Here is a 25,157-nt window from a genome sequence, read left to right on the forward strand (position 1 = left end):
AGCAAAACCAGTAGAGACTTCCCCCTCAAGAGGAGGTGGGGGAGTATGGTGCCCAAGGACTAGGGGTGTGTGTGTGTGTGTGTGTGTGTGTGTGTGTGTGTTCTGGGGAGCAAGAAAGACTTCCAGGAGCTTTTGGCAGAAAGAGGAGACACTTCAAGGTCTGAGTTGCTTCCACACCTTGGGAAGGGGGTGGACACACTGGAGAGTCCTAAAGAGGCCCCCAGGAATTCAAGTGACTGAGGCCAGGCTATACAAGGAGGGGGATTAGTTTAGCTTGATCCAGGGCCGAGGAGACCTGGCACCTGGAACTCCAGGGATGGTACAGGAAGTAAGGAGGGGCTTCGATTCATCAGTTGTGACCCCAGCAGAAAGAGGGGCCGGGACGATGAACCCGAGGTCTTCTGGGGGAGCTGCTGTGGTGGGAGAGGACCTGTGACTTCCCCTCCCTATCTTCCACTAGCCGATAACTCTGCTTTCTCTTAGCCCGGGAGAGCTTTCTCCCTTGTCTCACCATTATTTTGGGGTTCAGCTCTGGAAAGGACCGGTCGCCAGGATACGGACTTGTGTACCTGGGCTCCCTCTTCACTGCAGCACCCTTTCTTCGCTGGGCATTAAGGCGGCTTGGGGGAAGGGGGCTCCTTCATTCTCAAAGCAGGGTTCGCAGGATCCCCAATCTTTCCCATTCCCCTTACACGCTGCTATCTCCTCCCTCCTCAAGTGTGTGTGTGGGTTCCAGCTGGTAGAAGACTGGCGCTAGGATTCTGGCCCCCAGACTTCGGTGGAGAGAAAGGGACCCCATGTGCCACCGCCAGGACCAAGCCCTATCTTCCCCCGCCCGCGTTACGGTTCTGCCGCAGCCACTCCCTTGCAGGTACCCACTAACATCAGATACCTGCAATTCCTCAACAGCGTGCATGTTTGAAAAACAGGCACAGAGTGGAGGAACCCAGGAATACGCGCCCCAAAGAAGGAGACTCGGCCCAGGAGAGCATAAATCCCGGAGCCTAGGGATCCGGAACAGGATGTGGTAGCTTACCCGAACGTTTCCCTCACCCCAAACCCCGTGAGCCTCGTGGAAAACCCGTACTGGATTCCATCTCTGCCCTATTCCCTAATGAGAGAGAGAAAGAGAGGTGGCGCGGATTAACGGGAGACAGTGCGCGTCTAGAACGCTTCTGGCTCGGAGGGGCTGCAAGGACTCTTGTCATTTTTCCTGTGGGAGTGGGGTGTAAAAACCAGAAGTTGGGGGCTGGTTCCCCAGAGAGGAAAGGCTTCGTGGCTGGGGGGGAGGTCTTGGGTGCCTGGCTATCTGATGCGGTGACACCCTCCGCCCACCTTGCACCCCATGTCCGGGCTCTCTGCACACACTTCCCCCTCTCGCCTCCCTGTCCTTTACTTCCTTCCCTATTTGACTCCTGCCCTCTGAGCGGGCGGACGCCTGCAAGGAGTAGGAGGAGCGGAAAGGGAGCGGGGAGGGGGGGGGACGGAAAAGACAGGGAGGGGACTCGGGGCCCCGGCCTGAAACTGACGGGAACAGCTGCCCCGAGGCCCGCGCCGCCCCTGCCCCGCCCGGAGCCAGGTCAGAGCCCCAGAGCCCCCCTCTCCGCCCAGAAGCTGTCCCCTCCTCTGGGTCGGCCCCCAAACTCTCTCCGCCCTCCTCCCGCCAGATTCCCCACATACCACCCCCTACACAAGTCTCTTCCCAGCCCGCACCCACCCAAGCCTTGCGCTCTGGTCCCCTACTCCGACACAGCGTCCGCCTGCACTGTGTGGATCCCCCCGGATCCCTGCAGCCAATGAACTTGTCCACCCCGCGCCTGGCTCGGACCCTTTGTCCTCCCTCCCCAGCCCCTCCCTGGTGGTGCTCCCCCACCTTCCCCCCACCTTGACGCCCCTCCTTCCTTGTCTCTTCCCAGGCGGCCCCATGGCTCGACCCCGTTGACTCCCTAAGCCCTGATCTCAGCCATGCTCCCCAGGCCCCTGCGGCTGCTGCTGGACTCGGCAGGGGCCTCTCCTGGGGGAGTCGTGCTGAGCGGCTTTAGGAGCCGGGACCCCGAAGGGGGCGGGGGCCTAGGGGTGGGCGGGGAGGAAGAGGAGGAGGAGGAAGAGGAAGAGGTGAGACTTGGGGGTAGCTGGAAGGCAATGTGTGCACGATAAAGTGTTCCATTATGTAGGTCTGTTCTCTCTCTCCCCCGTGTCTACCTCTGGTTCTCTCTCTGTGGCTCCATCTCTAGGCTCTAGGTCCCTGTCTGTCTGTCTGTCTGTCTATCTGGCAGCCAGCGTGTCGGTCTGCTTGCCCACCTATCTGCCTGCCTACCTGTACCCCTATCACTTTCTCTCCTGCTCCTTCTCCCTCCTGCTCCTGCTTCTGCTCCCTCCATGTCTATCTGTCTGTGTCCCTTTGCCCAGCTGGTGTGGTATCTGTCTCCCTTGTTGTTGTTTTGGGAGGAGGGGTTTGTTTCTACAGTAACCTGATCGTCTCGCTCTGGGATTGGGAAGGAAGCCCTCAGATTTGTGACCCCTCCCCTAAGCCTTGGGGAAAAGCCTAGGGGAAAGGCCGGGGAGCTTCCTCTACTGGGAGGGGTAGAGCTGAGGCCTGCTGCTGGAGGTGGAGGTGGAGGTGGTGTGTGCCTGGGTGGTGGAGTGTCAGGTGCCAGAGTTTCTCTGGGGGATTGAAGGTGGTGACCAGGAGCTGTGTGTGGGGCCTCAGGGCCTGCACTCCTGGGTCCCTGGGCTGGGTTAGAGTGATGTGACCTGCTGGGCTGGTTTTTCGGGATTAGGCGGGGGAGGGACTGGGGCCACGTGACCCTTGAGTCTTCTCCTCCCCCACTCCAGCTCCCAACTAACCCCACTTCCCCTTCTCCTTTCTGTCTTAGGATCAGAGCTGCTGTCTTGGGAAGGGGTGCTTGGGGGTTGAGAGGAGGGAGAGACAGAGGATGTGGGGGGAACTCATTGAGGGATAAGGCTAAGGAGCGGGGAGGGGACCGGGTCGTTCCCCAGACTCAGACACTACCTTGATTGGGGTGGGGGGGAGGGATAGAAGTGAAACTATGTAACTCAAGTTTCAGTTTCTTTCCCCCCAAATCCCCAAGTCTCGGTGTCTCCATTGCTTTCTGTTTCTTTACCTCTGTCTTGCCGGTTGTTTTGGGGTTCTGCTCTGGGAGGGAGGGGCCCCCAGGATCTGGGCTTGTGTACCCAGCCTTCCCCTTCACTGCAGCCCCCCCCTCTTCGCCGGGTACTGAGGCGGCTTGGGGGGGGGCTGCTTCATTCCCAAGTCAGGGGATGCAGGGTCCACAACCATTCCCACTCCCCGAACCCGCTGGTACTGCCCCCCTCCTCAGGTGATGGAGCAAACTTTGAGAATGAAATGGGGATGATTGGGGAGGCAGGGAGGCAGCACAGCCTATAGAAGAGAGATGAGTTGGTGCTGACTGCCCCCCACCCCTTCCCTTTCCAGGCCCCGGTGTCTGTCTGGGATGAAGATGAGGATGACGCTACCTTCACTGTCACAAGTCGTCAATATCGGCCTCTTGATCCCTTGGTGAGATCCTCTTGTCTGATTTCTCACTTCCTATGCCTTTACCTCCGTACTCTCCCACAATCTAACTTCCTGAAAATAGCTTTGAAACTAGGGTCAAGAGACCTGGATTCTAGTCTCTGCTCTGCCACTGATTTTACTATTTTGAGCAAGAAACTCTCTCTTTGAGCTTCAGTTTCTTTCTTTATACCCCCAATATTTAAGCCTCCCAAGGCACCTGGTGACTCTTCTGCTGACCCCACAGATATCCCAGAGTTCCTCACAGACCAGTTGCTAGCTCTTTCATTTAACAATTGTTTGAATCTATGAGTTCTGAGTTGTGGGGGGGAGGGAGGATGGAGTAAGTGAAGAGTCAGTGACCCCTTCCTCTCTTCTGCAGGCTCCCATGCCTCCTCCTCGTTCTTCCCGTCGACTTCGGGCTGGGACTCTATCTGCTCTGGTCAGACATCTGTTGGATGCCCGGACATCAGGGTCTGACGTGACCTTCATGCCAACCTTTTTGGCCACTCACAGGGCATTTACATCCACACCAACTGTACTGGGATTGTTAGCTGACAGGTCAGGGGGGATGGGGGATTGGAGTGTCTGAGGAGTCACCTGGCCAGAGAAGTCAGAGGCCACAGGGTATTTAGGGAGGATGGACAGATGGACTGCCCTCTCTTCCTTCCAGACTGGAGGCCCTAGAGTCTGATCCCAGTGCTGATTTGGAGAGGACAAGAGGGTGAGTGATCCCTGAACCTTTGACCTCCTGATCCCATTCCGCCCTAGCTATGGCTTGACCCCAGCTTGATTTCTTACACCAGGCTGATCCCCTCCCCCCCAGGTTAGCCATCTCTGTTCTGTCAACCTGGCTGACCTCTCACCCTGAGGATTTTGGCTCTGAGGTCAGGGGTCAGCTTGACCGGCTTGAGAGTTTCCTGCTACGGACAGGGGATGCAGCAGGGGAGGTTGTTGGGGGGGGACATCGTTGATCTCATCCGAGACCTCCGATCCCGGGTGGCCCTCCCAGCCCCTGACCCTCCTAAGCCCCTGGCCCCCCCCTGGCGATCCCCCTGCTGACCCCACGGATGTCCTGGTGTTCCTCGCTGACCACTTGGCCGAGCAGCTGACCCTGCTGGATGCGGTGAGACCCTGACCTCCGACTTCTCCCATCCTCCCCTGAATGACCCCTCACTAAATTGTCCTTTACTCCTGATCCTTCCCTTGCTTCTGATCCTTCCTCCCATAACAGTCCTTTTCCCTGTCTTTGACTTTTCCTACTGAACCCTGTCTACATCCGTATAAACTCCATGGCAACTGATTCATTGGCCATCTGAGGTCTCCAAACCCAAGATTACTGGAACATTGACCCTTACCTCTCCATGTCCCCTTCTCTTTGACTGCCTCCCAACTGTAACCTTTGACCTCTCAATCTGCCCCACCAGGAGCTGTTCCTCTCCTTGGTCCCTTCTCAGTGCCTAGGGGCCATATGGGGCCACAGGGATCGACCTGGTCACTCCCACCTCTGCCCTTCGGTCAGAGCAACAGTTACTCAGTTCAACAAGGTGGCTGGAGCTGTGGTCAGCTCTGTCTTGGGGGCCACAGCATCTGGAGAGGGACTTGAGGAGGTGAACATCCGGCCCCTCCGGCCCCCCCAGAGGGCAAGGCTCCTGGAGAAATGGATCCGGGTGGCAGAGGTGAGAGGACCTGTAGGGAATGCTGTTGGCACCCAGAGTGTGCACATAGAACAAAAAGGATATCAAAGGCAAAAACCACTCGGGGTGTTGGGGAGAAGGTTTCCTGGCCTGAGGAGTTGGAGCCGCTGGAGAATTCTGCATTCTAGACACAAGATAAAATAATCACTACCTTCCCACCCTTAACCAGGAGTGCCGTCTTCTCCGGAATTTCTCCTCTGTTTATGCTGTTGTGTCTGCCCTTCAGTCCAGTCCTGTCCACAGGCTCCGGTTGGCCTGGGGAGAAATAACCAGGTATTTGTGGGGGATGGATGCAGGGGCAGATTCCTCATCAGGATTCATGAGAGAAAGTTGGGTATGCTCCTCCGAGGAAGAGGAGGTGGTTTTAAGGGGTGGGTCCTGAGGATTTTAGGAGGATTGAAGACAAAGAGTTCTCAGGGGCTCTCCCCTTTTCCTCCTAACAAGGGACAGCCTCCGTCTCTTCTCCAGCCTCAGTCAGATTTTCTCAGAGGAAGATAATTATTCCCAAAGCCGGGAGCTATTGCTGCAGGTAATCCTCTTACCTCCTCTTTCCTTTACTGTTCCCTCCTGACCTCTCAAAGGCTAGCCCCCAAATCCCATCCTCCAGTTCCCTCCCAAATTCCTCCCAGTCTATTTTGTTTCCTCCAGGAGGTGAAGGGGCCTCCCCCGTTGGAGCCAAATACAAAGAAGCCTGTGAGAAATGTGCCACCTCAGGGTGGGGTGAGTGCCTGGTGAGGGAAAGTGACCTTGGGGGAGTAAGGAGGTCAAGTTGGTTGATAGAGACAGATGGACAAACCAAGTCCGATGTGGTAGCAAGGACACTGAACAGGGAGTCACACAGATGTGGGTTCAAGTTCCAACACCCATACTCCTCCTCTGTGAAATGGATATATAATAACACTGAGAGGCAGTATGGCAGAGGAAAGAGCTGGCCTTGGAACGAGGAAAGTTTGGGGTCAAGTCCAACTCTTGACACACACCAGGCAAGTCACTTAACCTCCAAGTTCATGACAACTCTTTTAGTGGTAGAGAAGATGCCAGCCTGAACTGGTAGATGGGGACTTTCCCCATCTGCGAGGGAATTCCCTATGCCACTCATAGTACAAATCCAGTCCCTACCCCTATCCCCAAAGACGGGATCTACCTTAGGATTATGAGGGAATATGTTTCATAAACCATAAAGCACTAGAAATATGAACTCACCATCATAATTATTATTAAAGGACAAAGTGATGGGGGCAGGGGGAATGTTCTGTTCCAAGAGGGCAACCCAGATGAGTGGGGAGGTAGCTAAACTGTGGTTCCTCTCTCCTGCCTTCAGGGTGTGGTCCCATACCTTGGCACCTTCTTGAAAGATCTTGTGATGCTGGATGCAGCCTCCAGGGATGAGCTGGAGGTCAGTGTGCGTGGCTTGAGTTGGGGGAGGGTGGTACATCTGTGGTGACAAACTTGTCAGAGTGGCTTTTTTTTTTATATGGCTGGAGGTGGGGCAGGAATTAAGTTTTAATAACCTAGGTCAAAGTTTTCGTTCTTCCACCTTCCTCCCTTTTTTTCCCCACCAGAATGGTTACATCAACTTTGACAAGAGGAGGAAGGTAATGAGGAGGGGGCCTAGATGCCTGCGCTCCCTGGGGAAGGGATGAGGAGGGTGTTGGCCTCGGGCTCTCTCAATCTCAAGGGTTCTTCATTTTTGGGGTACCTCCCACAGGAATTCTCTGTCCTGTCTGAGCTTAGACGTCTTCAGGATGAATGTCGAGGTTATGACCTTCGCCCTGACCCTGATGTCCAGCAATGGCTTCAGGGGCTCCAGCCCCTGACAGAGGCTCAAAGGTTACTGACTTGGTTAATGGAGGCTTGGGGAAGGGGAGAAGAGAGCCAGAGACTGGGATATTTAACCCTGGGGAGATATTTAGGGTAGCAGGCTCTGACCCTCGACCTTTGAACCTCCCTCCCTCAGTCACCGTGTGTCTTGCGAAGTGGAGCCACCCGGAGTCAGTGATCCCCCTGCTCCCCGGATGCTTCGGCCAACACTGGTCATCTCTCACTGGACAGAGTGAGAGGAGGGTGGAGAGGATGGGGGTTGGGGGAGGCTGCTTATATGGAATCACAAGAGTAGCCTCCAGAAGGGGTTGGTAGGGGGCTCTAACCTATCCAGCCCTTTCCCACAGTGTACTGGGATCTGTAGGTGGTCCCACTCCCCTTGTCTCCTGGGATCAGCCTGCTCTGAAGGAGGATGGCACAGCTGCCTGTCCTGCCCCCTTGCTTAGTCGACTGGCCCAGGTAAGGCCCTGATCCTGAACCTCAGTGCTCTTCTTCCCTCTGTGTGTCTTCCCAAGTCATCTTTCATTGACTTTATTGTGTCTTATCTGTCCCCAGCACATGAAATGGCCATCTGTTTCCTCTCTGGACTCTGCCCTGGATGGGCCTCCTTCCTCCCACACTCCCGCCGATCCTGGTTTCCTCTCCCCCACAGCCCACTCTCCCAGGCCCCCCCGAGGTCACCGCCGCTCTGCTTCCTGTGGCTCTCCTCTTAGCAGTGGAGCAGGGGAGGGCTCTTCCTTTGGGACAGGGTCTGGGAATGGGCGGGGAAGTGGACCAGCGGCCTCTGACTGTTGTATCATCCGTGTGCAAATGGAGCTCGGGGAGGACGGCAGTGTCTACAAGAGCATACTGGTGAGGGGAACCTGGACACTAATAGAGGGTTGAAGAGAAGTATGGAATAAGGTGACCCTGGTGGATTCTGTCTGCTGTTTTAGATTTTTGTAGCCATTTTTATATTAGGTGTAATCTTTTAAAATTGTGTTGGCCCTGTTGAATATCAGCAGCTACCTGACACATTCAGTGGCTATTACTGAATGATCAGAACTCTGAAGAGGTTAGGGGGGTGTTGGGGATCAGAGCATTCCTTGTATTAATGGGATGTGCGGTGAATAGCCCAGTGGGGATCACTGACCCCTTTTGGATCACCATGTTAGATTTTCCTCTACATATTAGTGTCTTGGGTATGGACGTTCATGTTAGATTCAGGCACTGGTGTCCAACTAGTGTGGTTCTTTGATTGCCTGCAGGTGACAAGCCAGGACAAGGCTCCAAGTGTTATCAGTTGTGTCCTGAAAAAAAATAACCGGGATCCAGCAGTAGCTGCAGAGTACGAGTTGGTGCAACTGCTGCCAGGCAACAGAGGTCAGATGTCACAGAGGAAGGGTTAAGACAAGGAGTCTTGTGGAGAGAAGGGCCCAATCATTGGGAACCTCAGTGATTAGGAATAATTAATTCTGCTTTTATATTTTGACCCTGGATCTTATGTCTGTCTTCTGATAACCATTCCAGAGCTGACCATTCCACCATCAGCTAATGTCTTCTATGCCATGGATGGTGCTTCTCGTGATTTCCTGTTGAGGCACCGGCAGCGCCCCTCTTCAGGGACTCCAGGTATCTCCAGTGGACCTGCTACTCCTGCAAATCCTCCCAGTGAGGGAGGAGGAGGCTCCTTCCCTAGGATCAAGGCCACAGGACGAAAAATTGCTCGGGCACTGTTCTGAGGAAACCAGGTTGTTTTGCAGGAGCCACGGTGACTATGTTGTTGGATATTAGCCATGTTGAATGGTGGTAGCCATGATGAATTGGGACAATCATCTTGTATGGTAGCTAGTCATGGCTGGTCAGAAAAGAGCAGTCCTGGGTGTTTATGGTGCAGCTATGTTGGACAGCCACTTTGGAGTCCTCTGGCTATTTTGGCAGGAGACAGAGACAGGTTACTTTTCTCATGACTCCTACCTTCTGAGGCTTATTTGTGCCATACTGTCACCGCTGATTCTTTTCTACTGGTCACACCCAGAATGCAAACGGCCAGGGAAAGGCTTGAAAGGGGCATGGCCTAGAGGCTCTGAGTACCAGGAGTGAGTGGAGGGAGGGGAGAGAAAGAAGGAAGGTCTTACAGGGGCCCCCTTTCTCTCTATGACCCCACTCCCCCACCCCCCAGCCAGGGACTCCTGTACTGTGACACTAAAACAATAAACACACTACATGACCCCAATTCATCCTGGCTTCCACAATCTGTGTACCTCAGATGCTTATAGACCCAAGCCCAGGTTCCTGCCAGATGCCACATAAGGGTTTAAAATAAGAGGGTTTAGGAGTAATGTTCTAATTTTCCAAGAACTCATGTTCAGCCCACCAGCTCCACAAATGCTATCATTTAAAAAGCTCTCCTGTAGTCAACGTCCCATCCCCCAGCTCAGGCCCCATGTGTGTTGTCCTTACCTATAGTCATCCAGTCTTGGGTCTCTATCACCCAAAACTCATATTGTCTGAGCACCAAATAGCTCTCCTAGCTGCAGATATGAAAAAGGAAGTTTTAAGGACAAGCTCTAGTGTACAACTAATGGAACTTGTAATTCTAAAAAGTAACAAAGTAAAAAAGTTTCAAGCAATTAAATTCCAATTTCTGGATCACAGACCATAGCAGTTTACTGAGGAACTAAGGATGTTTGGACATGATAATACACACACCTATAGACTCTTCTTAAAGTGGTCTTACATACATATACTACCTTTTAGTTCAAGGGTAGGTAGCAGAAAGTACTAGAGTTAGAATCAGAGGACCTGTGAAAATTCATTTAACCCCTCCAGGACTGTAAAAATGGATTAGATAAGTACTAATTGTCATGGCATCTGAGGTCTGTCCCAAAATTTGATTCTTACAAAAATTTTGTGTGGTAAGGATAGGTATGTCACTAACCTTTTGGAGTTATAATAACATGGAATAAAATTACAGCCTCATCACACAGTGACTGTCATATAACATAAGACATTTCTTGTGTTTGTGGTAAAAAAATGTATTTGCCTGTCATCCTCAGGCTATGACATAAATACCTTTTTCCCTCCTATATGAATGGGGCTTCATCCTTCTATGTGAACATAATATCTGACTACATTAGCTAGAGTAACAGAATGGAGAGTTGAGGGTATGGGTGAAAGTTTGCAACTTAAGCTTCTAACCACACTTAGGATCCCCACCCACTAGGAAAGAAATGAGGTTGAATGGAAGGAACTAAGGTGGAACTATGATTGGTACAAGGATTGAAACATCCTTGGGGAGGGGCCAGGAAGGGAGGCAGAAGAATAGACAAAAGTAATGTAATGGGGTGGTTAGAAAACAAGACAGGGGTCAGGTATTTTCACATTTTATTTGCCACAGTGCAGGTAACCCACAGTCTTTCCCCACTTTATTCTTTCTCCAACTAAAAAGGTCAAGCCTTTCCCAAAGACCCTGCCTTGGCAGCCTGGGCACGCTGGAATTCCTGCTGCAACTGAGCCAGAGCCTCACGCTGTTTTTCAGACTGTTTCTCCAGATCTCGGAGCTGAGATTCATATCGTTTACTAATGAGAAATAGGGAAAACACAAAAAGACGATCACGCTAGCTGCTTCACAAGTTTGTTGGGGAAAAAAAAGGGCTTAGGACAACTGTACAGGAGTAGATTAGTAAGCTAATGAGGGGTCAATGCGGCTTATTACTGGGGATAGATGGAATTAATAGGGTGACAAGAAAATAGTAAACAAGAAGTTGAAGTATACGTGAAAAAGAAATGAAAATCATTGATATAAAATAGAGTCAAATGTGGTGGTGGGGAGGGATGGGAGCATGTGGCATGAAGGGAGGATAATACTTACATCTCTGCTGTGATATAGTCCAGTCTCTTGCCCACAGTAGCTCTAGCCTCCCCCAGTTCCTGTTTGACCAACACTGGGCCCAGAAGCTTAAACACCACATTGGATCCATCCAATAATGCTAACTCCTGGGGATGGAGAGAAACAATTGCAGACACAAAATGCCTGGAAATGCCTCATGGCTCCTGGATACCACTAAGCCCAGTCTCTTACCTCTTTCACGATGTTATTTTCTGTCAGTTGTGCCTCCAGCTTCTGTCGACTAGACATAGACTTACTCAAGTCTGGGGTGGGAAGAAATGGGAAAGGAAATCAGGAGAAAAAGAAAGAAAAATGTAAAGAAAATTATTTAACTTGAAACACTGCTAGTCCCAATAAATCAAAGGAAGTTGTATTGTGGGTAGGATCAGGTGGAGATGAAGACATAAAGACAGAAAACCCTTGTGATGAAGCCATTTCAAACAACAGATCAAATTTTATATACAAAACACTCACTTTCCTTCCCTATACCACCATGGTCCTGGAAATGGAGGGCAGGAATGACAATCCTCATTTTACAGATGGGGAAAACAAGCCTGGACAGGAGAAACGACATGCCCAACGTGACACACTAAGTCGCTGACAAGAACCAGCACTCGAATCCGAGAGTTAATTTTTTTTTTAACCCCCTTCAGGAGGTGGAAATTTGGACACTGGCTGGGTGGTATGGAGAGGTTTGCTCTGGGGGTCACTTTGGAGGATTCCCTGAATGGCTGGCAGAGAAGCATCGAGTCTGCCAAGGCGGCTCTGAGACCCTCTTCACTCACCCTTTTGGAGTTGTTGGTACTTCTCCAATTCCCCCTGAAGCTTCTTCTGAATCACCTCCGCCATGGCGTGGAGAAGACCCTGGGAATCACAGGGAGCAGGCGTGGGAGACCGTCACTCCACAACCGGCTGCCTGGCACTGCCCTCTACAGAGCCGCGTGCCTCCTCTGGCCTGTCTCGGCCCCTACACGCGCCCCTAACCCTCCAGACCCGAAGAAAGACCCCGAGTCACACACAGCGTTCCTTCACTTTCTCCTATCACAGCTCGGGAACCCGGAAGTAGATGGGGATGCTGGGAAAACAAGAGGCACATGGCAAATGATGAGAGGAAAAAGGACAGCCTAGGAAAGGGGCACGCCGGGAAATGTAGTCCCGACATCAATACACCAAGGCCTGGCCGCCGGAAAGGTCCCTAGAACGGATCCTGCGGCGGAACATCAGCCGCAAGAAAATGCAAGGCAGCGCTGTTATCGATTCTCGAAGCCCTCCCTGGCTCGCCAGTTTCATCCTTCCAGGTGATTTCTCATCTTTTATCGCTAGTCGCAGTCCCCGCGCCGGCGTCCGACATCGCCGCCTGTTGATACAACTGTACCCAACGTGACTTCCGGAAGACAGCTGTCTTGGATTGGTGGCTAGTCTTCAGGCTCCTCCCACTCCAACTAAGACTTCCGGTGTCTTCCTTTGGGTGTTCGGGGGGCCCGTGGAGTGGAGTTTGCACGTGGGTTTTGAAGGAGCTTGGGGACTAGGGCGCATGGAAGCGGCTCCGAAGCCGGGCAGCGGGGCCCGGGTCAAGGCCCAAGGGAAGAAACAGGTATGGCGCGGCGTGCCTCTGCCCTCTATCCCGGCGGGGTAAGCGGGACGGACCAGGGACGACCCGAGCTGTGTGGGCCATCCTATTTCCTCATCTTTCTGCGTGGCATCACTCATGTTGTTGGTCTAAATCAGGAATTCTTAATTTTATTTGTGTCGTGCACCTCTTTGGCAGTCTGCTGAAGCCTATAGGCCCCGTCTTAGAAAAATATTTTTAAAGGCTATAACCTAAAATTCGTAACAGCTGGCAAAATATAAATAAAATTGGTGATGTAGTAATAGATGTGCGTCTTTTTTAACACAATAAGTGCTAATATAATACATTTAAAATATAAGCAAGTTGAATTCAAATTTTGTTTTTTAAAGATACGTCAACTTGAAGGCTGTTATTACTGAATTTGAATAAGACGTTAAGTTATTCAGTGGTCTTTGACAAGACAGCAGATGACATCCGGGTTGATTTTGGTTTTTTGTTTTGATGGCCACAAATGTTGAAAATCCATATTCACAAATTTCTGTTGTTGCAAATGGAATTAAAGTTTCCATTGCTTGCATTATAAGGGGAAGATAGCCTAATCTCAAGTAACACTAGAATTCATTTTTTTGTGTAGTTTTTAAAGTGTCTTTTTTTTTTTAACTAAATCTATAGATACCAGTAGTTCACATTTTTTGTAAGGGAAGCGTAAGACATAGAACAAATTTGCGTGACACATAAGTAAAATAAGCCAGGTTTTTACACTTTATCCAAAATTTTAGCACTTTTAAGTCTTCAATGCACAGGAGTCACATCGTTACTGGACATGATTTGGGTGTAGGTTGAGGGAGAGTCCAGCCTGGCCAGGTCTGGCACGGATCTTGCTGTTCCCTGCTCATCCCAACCTTGTTTTTCCAGAAGCCTCGACGCTACTGGGAAGGGGAAACTGATGGAGCCAGTTCCCTCTCATCCAACTCCTTCACTACCCCTGCCCCTCCCAGGGGGACCAAGAGGAAGGGGGAAGACCTGCTCCAGCCCAGGGGTGCCAAGGTACCTAAGAGGTCAAAGCAGATACAGGCACTCAAGTCAAACCAGAACCAAAAGCATCTGAGGTCAAAGCAGAACCAGAACCATCTGAGGTTAAAGAAGGATCTGAGGCCAAATCATAAACAAGAGCTGAGACCAAGTGGGACCTTATCTGGGGTAAGATCCAGGTTGGGAAGCAGGGAGCCCTTGTCCTTGGGTCAGTGGGTGAACTGGGAGAATCTCATCAGCCCTCAGCTGGTCGTCTTCTCATGCCCTCGTCACTTGCTGAGGTGCTTTGATGTGGATTTTTTGGATGGAAGGGAAAGAGCAAGATGTCTTTGGAGAATTAAGGCAGCAGGGCAAAATGAGAGTAAACAAAAGGCCTGGAGAGGAATAGGAAGAAATTTGGAAGAAAGAATGGAGTGGCGGGACCATTAGGATGCCTGAGTAGCCTTAATTTATGCCTGAATAACTCTTCACCCAGGAAAATCATCTTGGGATGCAAAGTGCTCTGGAAATGTGAGGCATTGTAATTAGTAAAAGGATGAGGGAGGGGAAAGACCATCTCTGATGCAAACATCATCTCATCACCTCTAGGCTCAGGATCCATTCCCAGGGCCAGCCCCAGTTTCCGAGAATGCTGTAAATAAGTTCCGAAGAGGCAGTTCTAAATTTGTGAAGGTAAGAAGGCAGGTTCGGGGAGGAACAGCTGAGGGTCTTAATGTCCATCACAGTGATTGAGAAAGAAGACCTAAAGTTGACAGTCTCTGATCCCTGATCTGTGACCTTTAATTTTCCCATTCCTCATTGTTGATTCACTATCCTCTTAGTGGCTGTCACAGTCATTGAGAAGGAGGAGTTAGGGTTTTCAGTCTCTGATCCCTAACCTATGACCTTTGATTCATCATTCCCTCAGAAGCATCACCTTAAGTTGGTGACTGAGCACAAGCTCAAGGCAGCTGCCGATGAAGAGGAGGAAACAAGTGTCCGTGCAGCCCGGGCTGAACTGTTGCTTTCTGAGGAGCCTGGGTAAGCGAGCCATCCTGGTGTGGCAGCTTCTTGGTCCACTTTTCAAAGGTCGATAACCACAGCCCCTTTGATGTAACATGTGTTGTTGTGGTCCCCTTCTCCCCCTCCATCCCCTTCTCACACCCTGTATCCTCAGTTCTGCTCAACCCTGTCCTAGTGAACTTTTCAGCGAGCCCTTATCCTTCACAGATTCCTGGAGGGAGAGGATGGGGAAGACACAGCTACAATCCGCCAGTCTGACATCGTAGAGGCTGTGGACATTTCGAGCGCGGCTAAGGTGAGGTTGAGGGCTGCGAAGGAACTGATGATGATGCAGAGAAGACAGCGGGAGTGTGATGAGCTGAGTGATTGGGGTTGGGGGGAGGATTTCCAGGCTTGGCTGGCCTCCAGAATGTCTCTGTACTTAGCACAATGCTTGGCACATAGTAGGTGCTGTATACATGCTTATTTCTTTTCCCTTCCCTTCCTAATGTAGCATTTTGACCTGAACTTGTACCAGTTTGGACCCTACAGGCTCAATTATTCACGGACTGGAAGGTGAGGGATTGGCACATAGTAGGTGCTTAACAAATATTGATTGATTGATTGATTTTCTCATCCAAGGGCAATGAGGTCTCTTTGGCAGTCATGTTATGCTACCTTTACCCACTGTCCATTTCTGGGTGGGGGATAGAGATTCAAGGTATCGATAACTCCCTCTGTGTATGTATTCTTTTGACCCAATATTTGAGTCCTCCCATTCAGGAGGACAGCAGACAATACTGTAAGCTCTGGGGACTGAGAGTTTCTAACACAAGGACATCCATTTTTCTTCCACCAGACACCTTGCCCTGGGTGGCCGGAGGGGTCATGTGGCCACATTTGACTGGATAACAAAGAAACTAATGTGTGAAATCAATGTCATGGAAGCTGTGAGGGACATACGGTCAGTGGGAGCCGGGGCCACCGTTGAGTGGGTGAGGCTCAGTGACATTACTAGGGTCTGAGGGAGGCTGGGTGCCTGACCCGTCTGGAGGTCATTTTGTGGTGTGGTCTGTGATTCTTGACTCCAGGTTCCTGCACTCTGAGACATTGTTTGCAGTTGCTCAGAAACGCTGGCTGCATGTCTATGACAATCAAGGGATTGAGCTCCACTGTGTCCGAAGGTGTGACCGTATCACTCGACTTGAGTTCCTGCCCTTCCACTTCCTGTTGGCCACGGCTGTGAGTGCTGGTTATGCTCAGGAACCAGGAGAAATTGATTAACCTTGGGAAATGACCTCTCCATCTGTGGAACAAGAGGTGTTTGGTGGAGGGTATGATAAAGGGTGATGGGGGTGGGAAGAGGCCTTGGTTGTGACCCTCTGTTTCATTTTCTCCACCTTCCAGTCAGAGACAGGGTTCCTTACCTACCTAGATGTGTCTGTCGGCAAGATTGTAGCATCCCTGACAGCTCGGGCTGGGCGTCTGGATGTGATGACCCAGAATCCCCACAATGCAGTCATCCATCTTGGCCACAGCAATGGTTAGTAAATGTTATATCCTGACCCTTTTCTCTATGTCCTATGACCCTCTGACCTCCCTGGACCCTGGATTTTTTCCCTGGCCGTTCCATAGACCTAATGTTCAAAGCTGGAAACACCTTAGAAATTTTTAGCTCAACCTCCTTGTTTTACAGATGAGCAATTTGAGAACTAGAGAGGTTAAGTGATTTTCTGAAGGTCACACAGGTAGTAAGCAGCAGAGTCAGGACTTAAAACCCATATCCATTAACCCGTATCCCGTGGTCTTTTTAGTATACCCAGTTGCTTGTCTCCCAGATCACATCTTGTGGCTCCTTACATTTCCCTTTTGCTTCTCGTGACCACTTTAACCTCAGATTCCAGGTATCATGACCCCTCCTGTGACCTTATCTGACCCTTTAGGTCTATCCCCTGTGAATTCCTGGCCTTTGTTGCCTCTGACACCTGACTTCCTGACCCCCAGGCACTGTGTCCCTCTGGTGTCCAGCCATGAAAGAGCCACTGGTTAAGATTCTCTGTCACCGTGGTGGAGTCCGGGCCGTGGCAGTGGATTCCTCTGGCACGTGAGTCACTTAATGTTAAGGCTCAGGTGTTTGAGACTTGGGCTTGAGGTTGAATAGGGCTAGGAATAAAGAGGGAAGGTGGGTTGTCTGTTACTTTGAAGGTGAATTATCATTCTTAGGTGATTTTTTTTTGTACTCGGAGGGTACTATTATAGTTAAATGTGATGGTCCATGAGGAAAGATAATTGTCCTTCCATTGTGATAATTGGCTTTTTCCTTCTAATTGTGGGGATACCTCAGGGCCCAGTCCTGAGCCTTCCGGGGGTGGGTGTGTGTGTGTGTGTGTGTGTGTGTGTGAGACAGTCAACTTTTAGGCTTAGCAGAATGCCTGGCATATAGTAGGTGCTTAATAAATGCTTATTGATTGATCCATTTAAAAATGTTTTCATTGTCCTTTAAAAAATTTTTCAATTTGATATCAGTTTTTATATCACCTATACTTCCTGTTGTATTCTTCCTGTTTCTCTTTGTGGAGGACATTCTCTTAAAACAAAAAATGAAAGAGAAAAAAAAGTTTAGCAAAAAAAAAAAACAAAACGTCGTGACATCTGTAGTGTTCCTCAGTCTTAGTCCTCTGCCTCTGAAGAGGTGAAGGAGTAGTAGCTGATTTCACTTTTCAGTTGCTTTGGTGTTTTCTCATTTAAGTTGTAATCGTGTAAATTGTTTTTCTGGTGCTGTCTACTTCATTCTGCATTCTTGCATATGTCTTTCTTGCCCCAGATTGCTCATCCTTTTGAATGGCAGTAATACTCTGTTATATTCGTATACCATTACTTTTTTAACCATTTCCCAATCATTGGGAGTCTACTTAGTTTTCAGTGGTTTGTTACTACAAAAAGCATTGCTATACATATTTCAGCAGTCTTTTTATTGTTGACCTTGGAGTATATATACCTAGTAATGGGATGTCTGGGTCAGGGAGCTATGGACAATTTAGTCACCTTCTTTGCATAACTCCAAACTGCTTTCCAGAATGGTTGTATTGGTTCACAGCTCCAACAATAGTGCTTTCATGTGCCTGTCTTTCCACAGCCCCTCCAACACTGACTAGTGTCATCTTTGTGAATTTTCAGGCAGTGAGGTAGATTCTCAGGAGTTTGATTTACATTTCTCTTATTACTCATGATTTGGGGCATTTTTTAATATATTTGTTAATAGTTTAGAATTCTTTTAAGGACTATTTGAACCCTTAACCATTAGAGAATGGCTTTTGGTGGTATATTTTTGTTAGTTGTGTTGATATTTTGGTTATCAGGCTTTTATCAGAGACACTTTAATACAAATATTTTTCTTTTTCCTTTCTTTTCTTTTTTTGTGGTGGGGGATGGGAGGGTTGCATTTGACTTTTCCCCTGTCTCAGGTCTCTTCCCCACTCCAGTCCATCCTCCATTCAGCCACCAAAGTGATTTTCTTTTTTTTTGTTTTTGTTTTTTTGCTTAGGCAATTGGGGTTAAGTGACTTGCCTAAGGTCACACAGATAGTAATTGTTATGTGTCTGAGGCTGGATTTGAATTTGGGTGCTCCTGACTCCAAGGCCAGAGCTCTATCCACTGTGCTTCCTAGCTGCCCCCAAAGTGATTTTCTTAAAAGCGTATGTCTAATCATGTCACCTCGCCACTCAATAAACTCCACTGGCTCTGTATTGCCTCTGGGATCAAATGCAAAATGCTCTGTTTGGCATTTATATTCTTTTATAACCTAGCCCCCTTTTTTCCAGTTTTCTTATGCCTTATTCCTTGACACTTATTCTTTAACCCAGTGACACTGGCCTCTTGGCTATTCCATGAACAAGACGCTTGATCTCTGGGCATTTAAAAAAAAAAGGAGGCAACACACCAACATGGGGATTTGTTTTGCCAGATTATGCATTTTTGTTAGGAAGTTTTTTGGTTTTTTTTAGCCTTCATTTGGGGGAAGTGGACAATGGGAGGTAAGGATTGATACATGCTTATTAAAGTAATTTTTTAAGTGCATCCTAGGACTTGTTAAAAAAAAAGAGAGAAAGGGGGCAGCTAGGTTCTGCAGTGGATAGAGCACTGGCCCTGGAGTCAGGAGGACCTGAGTTCAAATCCAGCTCCTGGGCAAGTCACTTAACCCCATTGCCTAGCAAAAAAAAAAAAAAGAAAAACGACAACAAAAAAACGAGAGAAAGGTAGGATACTAGAGGATCATTTTAAAGATTGGCAGTGTCTAGTAAAGGTTTTTTAAGGATGGGGAGATTGGGGCATATTTGTAAGCTGCAGGAATCAATTGGAAGTAAGGGTGCGGATGATATGGGGGCAACCTGATGGAGAAGACAGGAGGGGATGAGATCAAGTACACGGGTTAGCCTTGGTGAGAAGAGTCAGAGAATGAGAGCTAGGGGTTTTAACAGAGAGAGAAGAGAGGACCTCATGGTGAATGGCCTCTGTTTTCTGAGAACAGGATTAAGTAAAGTCTCTGCTAGAGGGGAGGAAGAGGGCCGAGATGGCGTGGGAGGCTTTAGGAGAAATAAAAGGTTTGGGACAGCAGTAGTGGTGAGAGATGGAGAGTCAGTTAAGGAGGTGTAGCTGCGTTGCTGCAGTGCTGACCTGGTTGAGAACAGATTAATAGGGGATCCATTCAGCTTGGTGGTAAGACTTCCTCCATCTCTGTTCAGCTCCAACTGAGGCAGAGTATAGGAGAATACTGGGAACATGAAAGCCATGTTATCACGTGGAAGAGTGCATTGAATTTTGCAGAACTAGGAGCCAAAATTGGGTGGAAGTTGCAGACACTAGAATTAGCCTTGATGCCAGGAAATGCTTCCCAGCAGCGAATTCTGTTCTTCAAAAGTGGAACAAGATAGCATGGGAGGGAGGGAGTTTGCTCTCATTCCAGGTCTTTAAGCAGAGACTGGGTGACCATTTAGCTTGTATGTCATAGTGGGGGTTGTTTTTGAGCCCTAGGTGGCTAGGAAGTTCCTTCCAACTCTAAAATTCTATGAGTTTTAAGGTCCTAGATTAATATTTGACTCCCTTACAGTTATTCAGACTTTAGAACTCTAGCAAAACCAATCAACACATCTAAAAAATCAGGAAATATATGCAGTGTCCCAACCCCCCACTCAACTTCTGCAAAGCAGTTGCAGGAGGTGTCTTCTCATGTCTCTACTTTGGGGCTATGCTTGTTCTTTGTAAATTTTTAAAAATTCAGTGTTATTTTTAAAAGTCTGAATTCTCTCCTCTTCCTCCTGCCTGCCCTTTTCCTCTACATTGAGAAAATGAAAAAAACAAAACCCAATAAAAATGTGCAGAGTCAAAACAAATTCCCTTGTTAACCATGTCCCTTCCCCCACCCCCACAAAAGGAACTTGTCATTCTTTACTCTGAGTCAGTCACCTCTCCATCTGGAGGTGGATAGCATATTTTATCATGAGTCATCTAGAGTTAGGGCTGGTCATTGTGTGATTGATCAGCATTCCCAAGTCTTTCAGAGCAGTTGGTCTTTACAGTGTTGTTTGTTAGCTTATAAAGTGTTCTTGCCTTGCTCTGCATCAGTTCATACAAATCTTTCCAGGTTTTTCTGAAACAATCTTCTTCATTGTTTCTTACAGCACAATAGAATTCAGTCATATTTATTTACTGTAATTTGTTCAGTTGTTCCCTATTTAATGGGCATTCCCTCACTTGCCAATTCTTTGTCACTAAAAAAAAACAAGTCGGCTATAAATATTTTTGTACGTACGGGACCTTTCCCACTTTAATCTCTTTGAGTGTGGACCTAGGAAGGGTATTTGTTCTTTGTAATTTTGCAACGTCACTTTGGTTGTTTTGTGGTTTCCATTTACAGCATGGTGTTATAGGCATTGTGAGTATTTTTTTCTTGGCCCTGCTTACTTCACCATTATCAGTTCATGGAAGTATTTCTGTGCTTCTCTGCATTTGTCATATCTCTGTTTTCTTAGAGCACAGAAGTATTCTGTTAAATTAATGCACCATAGTTTGTTTAGCTGTTCCCCAGAGGATGGATATCTACTTGGTTTGCTCTTCTTCAGTGCCGCAAAAATATTGTGCTATGGATATGTTGATATTTGTGCCTAATAGTGGGATCTCTGGGTCAAAAGGTTTGGACTAAACACTTTATTTGCATAATTCCAAGTTGTTTTCCAAAATGATCATACTGTTTACAGCTCCACTAACAATGCATTAGTGTGCCCATCTTTCCATAGTCTCCCTCACATTGACTGTTTCTCTCGAACCTTCAGGGTTGTTTTAATTTTTATTTCTCTTATTAGTGAGTGATTTGGACCACTCTTTCATATGAGTGTTAGTAGTTTGCAGTTCTTTTGAGAACTGTTTGTTCTTAATCTTTGACCATATGTGTATTAGGAAAAAGGCTTTTAGTCTTGTATTCCTATTAGTTGTCTATAGATCTTGGATACCAAGCCCTTTTCAGAGAAATTTGATAAAAAGATTTTTTCCCCCAGGACTTTCCCTTCTTATCTTAGGTGTGTTAATTTTGTTTGTGCAGAAGCTTTTTAGTTTCAATCGTTTTATCTTTTATAATTGTCTTTAGCTTTTGTTCTAAAGCGGTGAAAAGTATATGATGTGCTTCTCTTAGTTTTTCATCATAGGATCTGTAATATTCAAGTCATGTGTCCATTTTAAATTTATTGCGGAGTATGGTCTTGATGCTGGTCTATGCCTAATTTCTGCCAAACTGCTTCTTTTCGGCAGTTATTATCAAATAGAGAATTCTTTCTTAAGTAATTTATGTTTTTAGGTTTATTGAACCTAAAATAATTTGGTTGGTTAGGTAATTCTAACTAGCCAAACTTAAATTCTTACATAAGTCCCACCTGAACTTTTGAATGCTTCACGTTTCTAATAAATTCTCACCTCCTGGGGCTTTGCTCAGTCCCTCATTCTCAACAATGGCAGTATCTGGTTCTAGAGTACTTTAAATTTTACTTCCAGTGGTGCTCTGAGGGAAATCATGTAATTATTCCATTTTGCAGACTGGAGAGTTGAGTGCCTTAAAAACTTAAGTGACCTGCTCAAAGCTCTCACACCCAGTAAGTTTTGGAGCCAGGATTCAGACTCAGGTTTTCTCACTCCATGACCATCCTACTACTCTGCCGCTAGAAAGTTTCCCTGGCCTCCCACCCTTTCTGCAAATATTCCCTATCTTTCAAGATTCAGATCCAGGCAGCAGAATTATATGATAGAAAGAAGCTTAGATTTGGAGTCAGAAGACCTGGTTTCAAATCCTTGCTCTGACAAGATGCTTAGTAGTAGGGAAGTTCTTCCCTTTTCTGAATCTTTTGTTTTGTTTTGGTTTTTTATGTGTAAAATGAGAAGGTAATTCTAGATAATCCGTAAAGATATTTCCAGGTATAAATTCTGTGCTCCCAAGTCTACATCCTCTCTGAGGCCATTTCTTTAGCATACAATGGTCTCTTCTTACGATGAATTTCTAGAATTAAGCACTTAGTGATATGCTGCTGGCTCACAATTGTCTTAGACGTCTTTTATTTCCCCTGCAGCAGCCTAGCACAGTTCTGGGCACATGAGTGAATGCTCAGTAAATACTGATTGATTCTTCTAGGTACATGGCAACATCTGGTCTGGACCACCAGGTGAAGATCTTTGACCTTCGGGGAAAGTACCAGCCTCTGACATCTCGGGCTCTGCCTCAGGGAGCTGGCCACTTGGCATTCTCACAGCGAGGATTGTTGGCTGGAGGCATGGGGGATGTGGTGAACATATGGAGGGGACAGGGGCAGGGTAGTTTTCCCTCCTTTGACCAGCCATATCTGACCCATCGTCTCCGTGGCCACGTCCATGGCCTTCAGTTCTGCCCCTTTGAGGATGTGCTAGGGGCAGGCCACAGCAGAGGCTTCACCAGCATCCTGGTACCTGGTAAGCTGGGATGAGGGTGGAGGGGGAATAGGGTCACAGCACGAGCATCAGCAGCTTGCTGCTGCTCAGTGAACAGAGGGGATCAGACAAAGGGCCCAGTGTAAGCATTACTAGCATGCCGGTTCCCAGCTTACTCCCTAATACTAATAATGGGTAGCATTGCTATAGTGCTTTAAGGTTTGCGAAGCTCTTTGCAAGTAGTAACTTGTTTTGTCCTCACAACGACCTGGGGAGGGAGGTGATGTTATTATCCCCATTTTACAAATAAGGAAACTGAGGAAGGCAGGTTAAATGACTTCTTTAGGATCACACAACTAGTAAGTTATATGAGTCAGACTTTGGACTCAGGTTTTCCTGACACTCGGTGTAGCATTCTATCCACTGCCATCAAGATGTTTACAGATTACCTTGAGATATGGGAGATTAGGAAAGCAGGGGATAAGAGGAACAGTATAAATATCAGCATCCTGCCATTGCCTAATGATTTACGAGATCAGAAGTAAGCACAGATGGCTTTGGAAGGCAGTAAAGAATGAATGGGAGGGCACACACTGTGGATAAAAGGGGACTCGGGAGGAGAGAGGGGATGAAACCAGGGGAAGATGTTTCCAGGTTTAGTTTCTGTCCCTGAAATTGTGTTCCCCCACTTCTTAGGGGCTGGAGAACCCAATTTTGATGGACTGCAGAGTAACCCCTATAGGAGCCGTAAGCAGCGTCAGGAATGGGAAGTGAAAGCTCTGATGGAGAAGGTGAGTGCATAGCTGGGTTCTGGGGCTCACCTGAGAGCTTTGGTGGAGGAAGGTGAAGAAATGTCTGTGTGAGTGTCTGTTTTTAAGATTGGGGGGGTGAGGGTGCAAATATACCTGTGTGTGAGGTGAGATGGGTTTGGGAATGTGTCAGAATGGGAAGTGGAGAATAGAAGCTGGAGGGGTGTGTGTGCAGGTAAGAAGGGTCAGGCTTGTTAATTCCCATGGGTGAGACTTGGCCCTGTGTATAACCCTGATCCTCCTCCTGTGCCCCTTCCATGACACTCTGTGATACTATCATTGTCCCTGCTCTTTCCTTATGACACCTCCAGATCCCAGCGGAACTGATCGACCTGGATCCTCGGAATCTAGGTGAAATTGATGTCATCTCTTTGGAACAGAAGAAGAAGGAACGAATAGAGCGACTGGTGAGAAGATCCTTTATATCCCCCCTCACCCCCCCGACCCCCCAATATAACCAACCCCAGACTCTTCTTAGAGAAGCAGTTTGGCATGCATAAAATACACTGGATTTGAAGTCAGAAGACTTCAGCACAAAACCTGGCTCTGTCCCCTAAGATCTGTGTGACTTTGGGGAAGGCATTTTCCATCTCTGGTCACCATCTGTGAAGGTGAGGAGCTCAGAGGACAACCAGAAAGTAGGTAGAAGATGTCAGGAGGCAAGTCTGTAATCCTGGACGCCTTCCTTCTCCCGCCTCTTCACAGAAAGAGGAAATGGGTGATCCCTGACTCACCACAACCTCATCCAAACTAAGGCTTACCTCTTGTTCGGTGGCAAAAATAAGGACAGTTCCCTGCACAGAGGCCTTTCTGGAGAAATACCCCTGCTCCCTCAGGGAGTGCTCAGGAAGTAAATCCTGTCGTTTTACAAGCCAGTCGCTTCCTTCCCCAGGGATTCGACCCCGAGGCTAAGGCCCTCTTCCAGCCAAAGCAGAAAAAAAAGGGACGGAGTTCTGCAGCAAACTTGGTGAAGAGGAAGACAAAGGTTAAAGACCAGGAGCACAGGGTAAGAGGAAGTAGGGACATGGAGGGAGAGTGGAGAATGAGTGAAGGAGGATGGACGTCTCACAGAGTACAGGCTCTCCTGTCCACCAAACTGCCCCGGACCAGGGCCCACCCTCCCAGCCTCTTTCCCATACTTTGCTGTCTTCCTTTCAGGAGAAGGTCAGGCAGAGCCTTCAGCAGCACCAGGAGCAACAGCAGAAAAAGAAGAAGAAACTCAGAACTCCTCCATCCCCTGGGTCTCGGCCTTCTGCTCTGGATAGATTTAAACGCTGACAAAACCTCGCCTTCCTGCTCTCCTGCCCAAAAGGGATTGGACATCGGGGTTACAGGGGTGGGGGGTGTGTTAAAGAAAAACTTGGGTTTTTATTTATACTTTGTATGAGGATGGCCATCGTTGTCATGGAAGCACTGTTGTGGTTTGGCTAACCTGCTTATCTCCAAGTGAGAACAGTAGAAGCTTCCCATTTTTGGAATCATTGACAGCTTAGTAGTTCTTAGAGCCTTCAATCATAGACTCTGAATTGGAGAAGACTTAAGAGACCATGGTCTAACAGACTTTTCACCTATACCTGAATTAATTAATCCCTTCTAAGAGATTCTCAACAAATGGGGCCCACTCAGACTCTGATATTATTAAGGCACCTGATTCTAGTAAACACCTCTACTTCAGTTTTTCCTTACATTAATCCTAAATCTACCTGTAGTTGCCTAACAGACTAGCTGAACAGTTCTTGGTAAATAGACATAAGTGTTAGCGGTTATTTTTTTGTTTACAGTCATACCACATATATAGAACCCTCTAGCACCTTTGCAGTTTGAACCCAAATCCTGATAAACTGGTCTGTCAAGTTAATAGAGGCAGATTTAGGACAGTATTACAGTAGGGGAAAAC

At 48.2% G+C, this 25,157-nt stretch overlaps 3 protein-coding genes across 4 annotated transcripts; 2 read left to right on the top strand and 1 right to left on the bottom strand.

The window, feature by feature from the left end:
• Positions 1-1,585: 1,585 nt before the first annotated feature.
• Positions 1,586-10,019, top strand: RGL2 (ral guanine nucleotide dissociation stimulator like 2). Its single transcript, XM_020999377.2, is given in 19 exon segments — positions 1,586-2,115; positions 3,458-3,541; positions 3,918-4,096; positions 4,209-4,259; positions 4,362-4,503; positions 4,505-4,573; positions 4,575-4,661; positions 4,963-5,214; positions 5,402-5,505; positions 5,677-5,761; positions 5,881-5,952; positions 6,554-6,628; positions 6,795-6,827; positions 6,941-7,062; positions 7,190-7,285; positions 7,401-7,512; positions 7,609-7,905; positions 8,301-8,415; positions 8,563-10,019. Coding segments are annotated over 19 exon segments (2,337 nt in total). The 5' UTR covers positions 1,586-1,965; the 3' UTR covers positions 8,775-10,019.
• Positions 10,020-10,402: 383 nt separating this feature from the next.
• PFDN6 (prefoldin subunit 6) lies at positions 10,403-11,981 on the bottom strand. 2 transcript variants are annotated; one of them, XM_020999389.2, is made up of 5 exons: positions 11,710-11,981; positions 11,399-11,478; positions 11,117-11,187; positions 10,907-11,031; positions 10,403-10,614 (listed from the first exon to the last, which is right to left on the bottom strand). In XM_020999389.2, exons 2-5 carry the CDS (start codon positions 11,454-11,456, stop codon positions 10,485-10,487), a joined length of 384 nt encoding a protein of 127 aa, XP_020855048.1. In that variant the 5' UTR covers positions 11,457-11,478; positions 11,710-11,981; the 3' UTR covers positions 10,403-10,484. The 2 variants fall into 2 exon arrangements, with proteins under 2 accessions (XP_020855048.1, XP_020855047.1); XM_020999388.1 differs by lacking the exon at positions 11,399-11,478 and having other exon boundaries at positions 11,710-11,975.
• Positions 11,982-12,305: 324 nt separating this feature from the next.
• Positions 12,306-24,934, top strand: WDR46 (WD repeat domain 46). Its single transcript, XM_020999380.2, has 15 exons — positions 12,306-12,518; positions 13,410-13,694; positions 14,115-14,198; positions 14,434-14,546; positions 14,736-14,823; positions 15,022-15,083; positions 15,367-15,471; positions 15,599-15,749; positions 15,915-16,050; positions 16,512-16,611; positions 22,180-22,493; positions 23,148-23,242; positions 23,572-23,667; positions 24,153-24,266; positions 24,419-24,934. Exons 1-15 carry the CDS (start codon positions 12,459-12,461, stop codon positions 24,536-24,538), a joined length of 1,923 nt encoding a protein of 640 aa, XP_020855039.1. The 5' UTR covers positions 12,306-12,458; the 3' UTR covers positions 24,539-24,934.
• The last annotated feature ends 223 nt before the right edge of the window (positions 24,935-25,157 follow it).

The sequence above is a fragment of the Phascolarctos cinereus genome, unplaced genomic scaffold, assembly GCF_003287225.1.
Source record: "Phascolarctos cinereus isolate Bilbo 61053 unplaced genomic scaffold, phaCin_HiC Scaffold_5;HRSCAF=322, whole genome shotgun sequence".
In the NCBI taxonomy this organism is placed as follows: domain Eukaryota; kingdom Metazoa; phylum Chordata; class Mammalia; order Diprotodontia; family Phascolarctidae; genus Phascolarctos; species Phascolarctos cinereus.

Excerpts from the sequence above, each read along its gene's own strand:
- PFDN6 (XM_020999388.1), bottom strand. The coding sequence starts at position 11,773 with ATGGCGGAGGTGATTCAGAAGAAGCTTCAGGGGGAATTGGAGAAGTAC. Across the intron at positions 11,188-11,709 it reads GTACCAACAACTCCAAAAGG|ACTTGAGTAAGTCTATGTCT; the intron begins GTGAGTGAAGAG and ends TTCCCACCCCAG. Across the intron at positions 10,615-10,906 it reads GACTATATCACAGCAGAGAT|TAAACGATATGAATCTCAGC; the intron begins GTAAGTATTATC and ends ATTTCTCATTAG.
- WDR46 (XM_020999380.2), top strand. The coding sequence starts at position 12,459 with ATGGAAGCGGCTCCGAAGCCGGGCAGCGGGGCCCGGGTCAAGGCCCAA. Across the intron at positions 12,519-13,409 it reads AGGCCCAAGGGAAGAAACAG|AAGCCTCGACGCTACTGGGA; the intron begins GTATGGCGCGGC and ends TTGTTTTTCCAG. Across the intron at positions 16,051-16,511 it reads CCATCTTGGCCACAGCAATG|GCACTGTGTCCCTCTGGTGT; the intron begins GTTAGTAAATGT and ends CCTGACCCCCAG.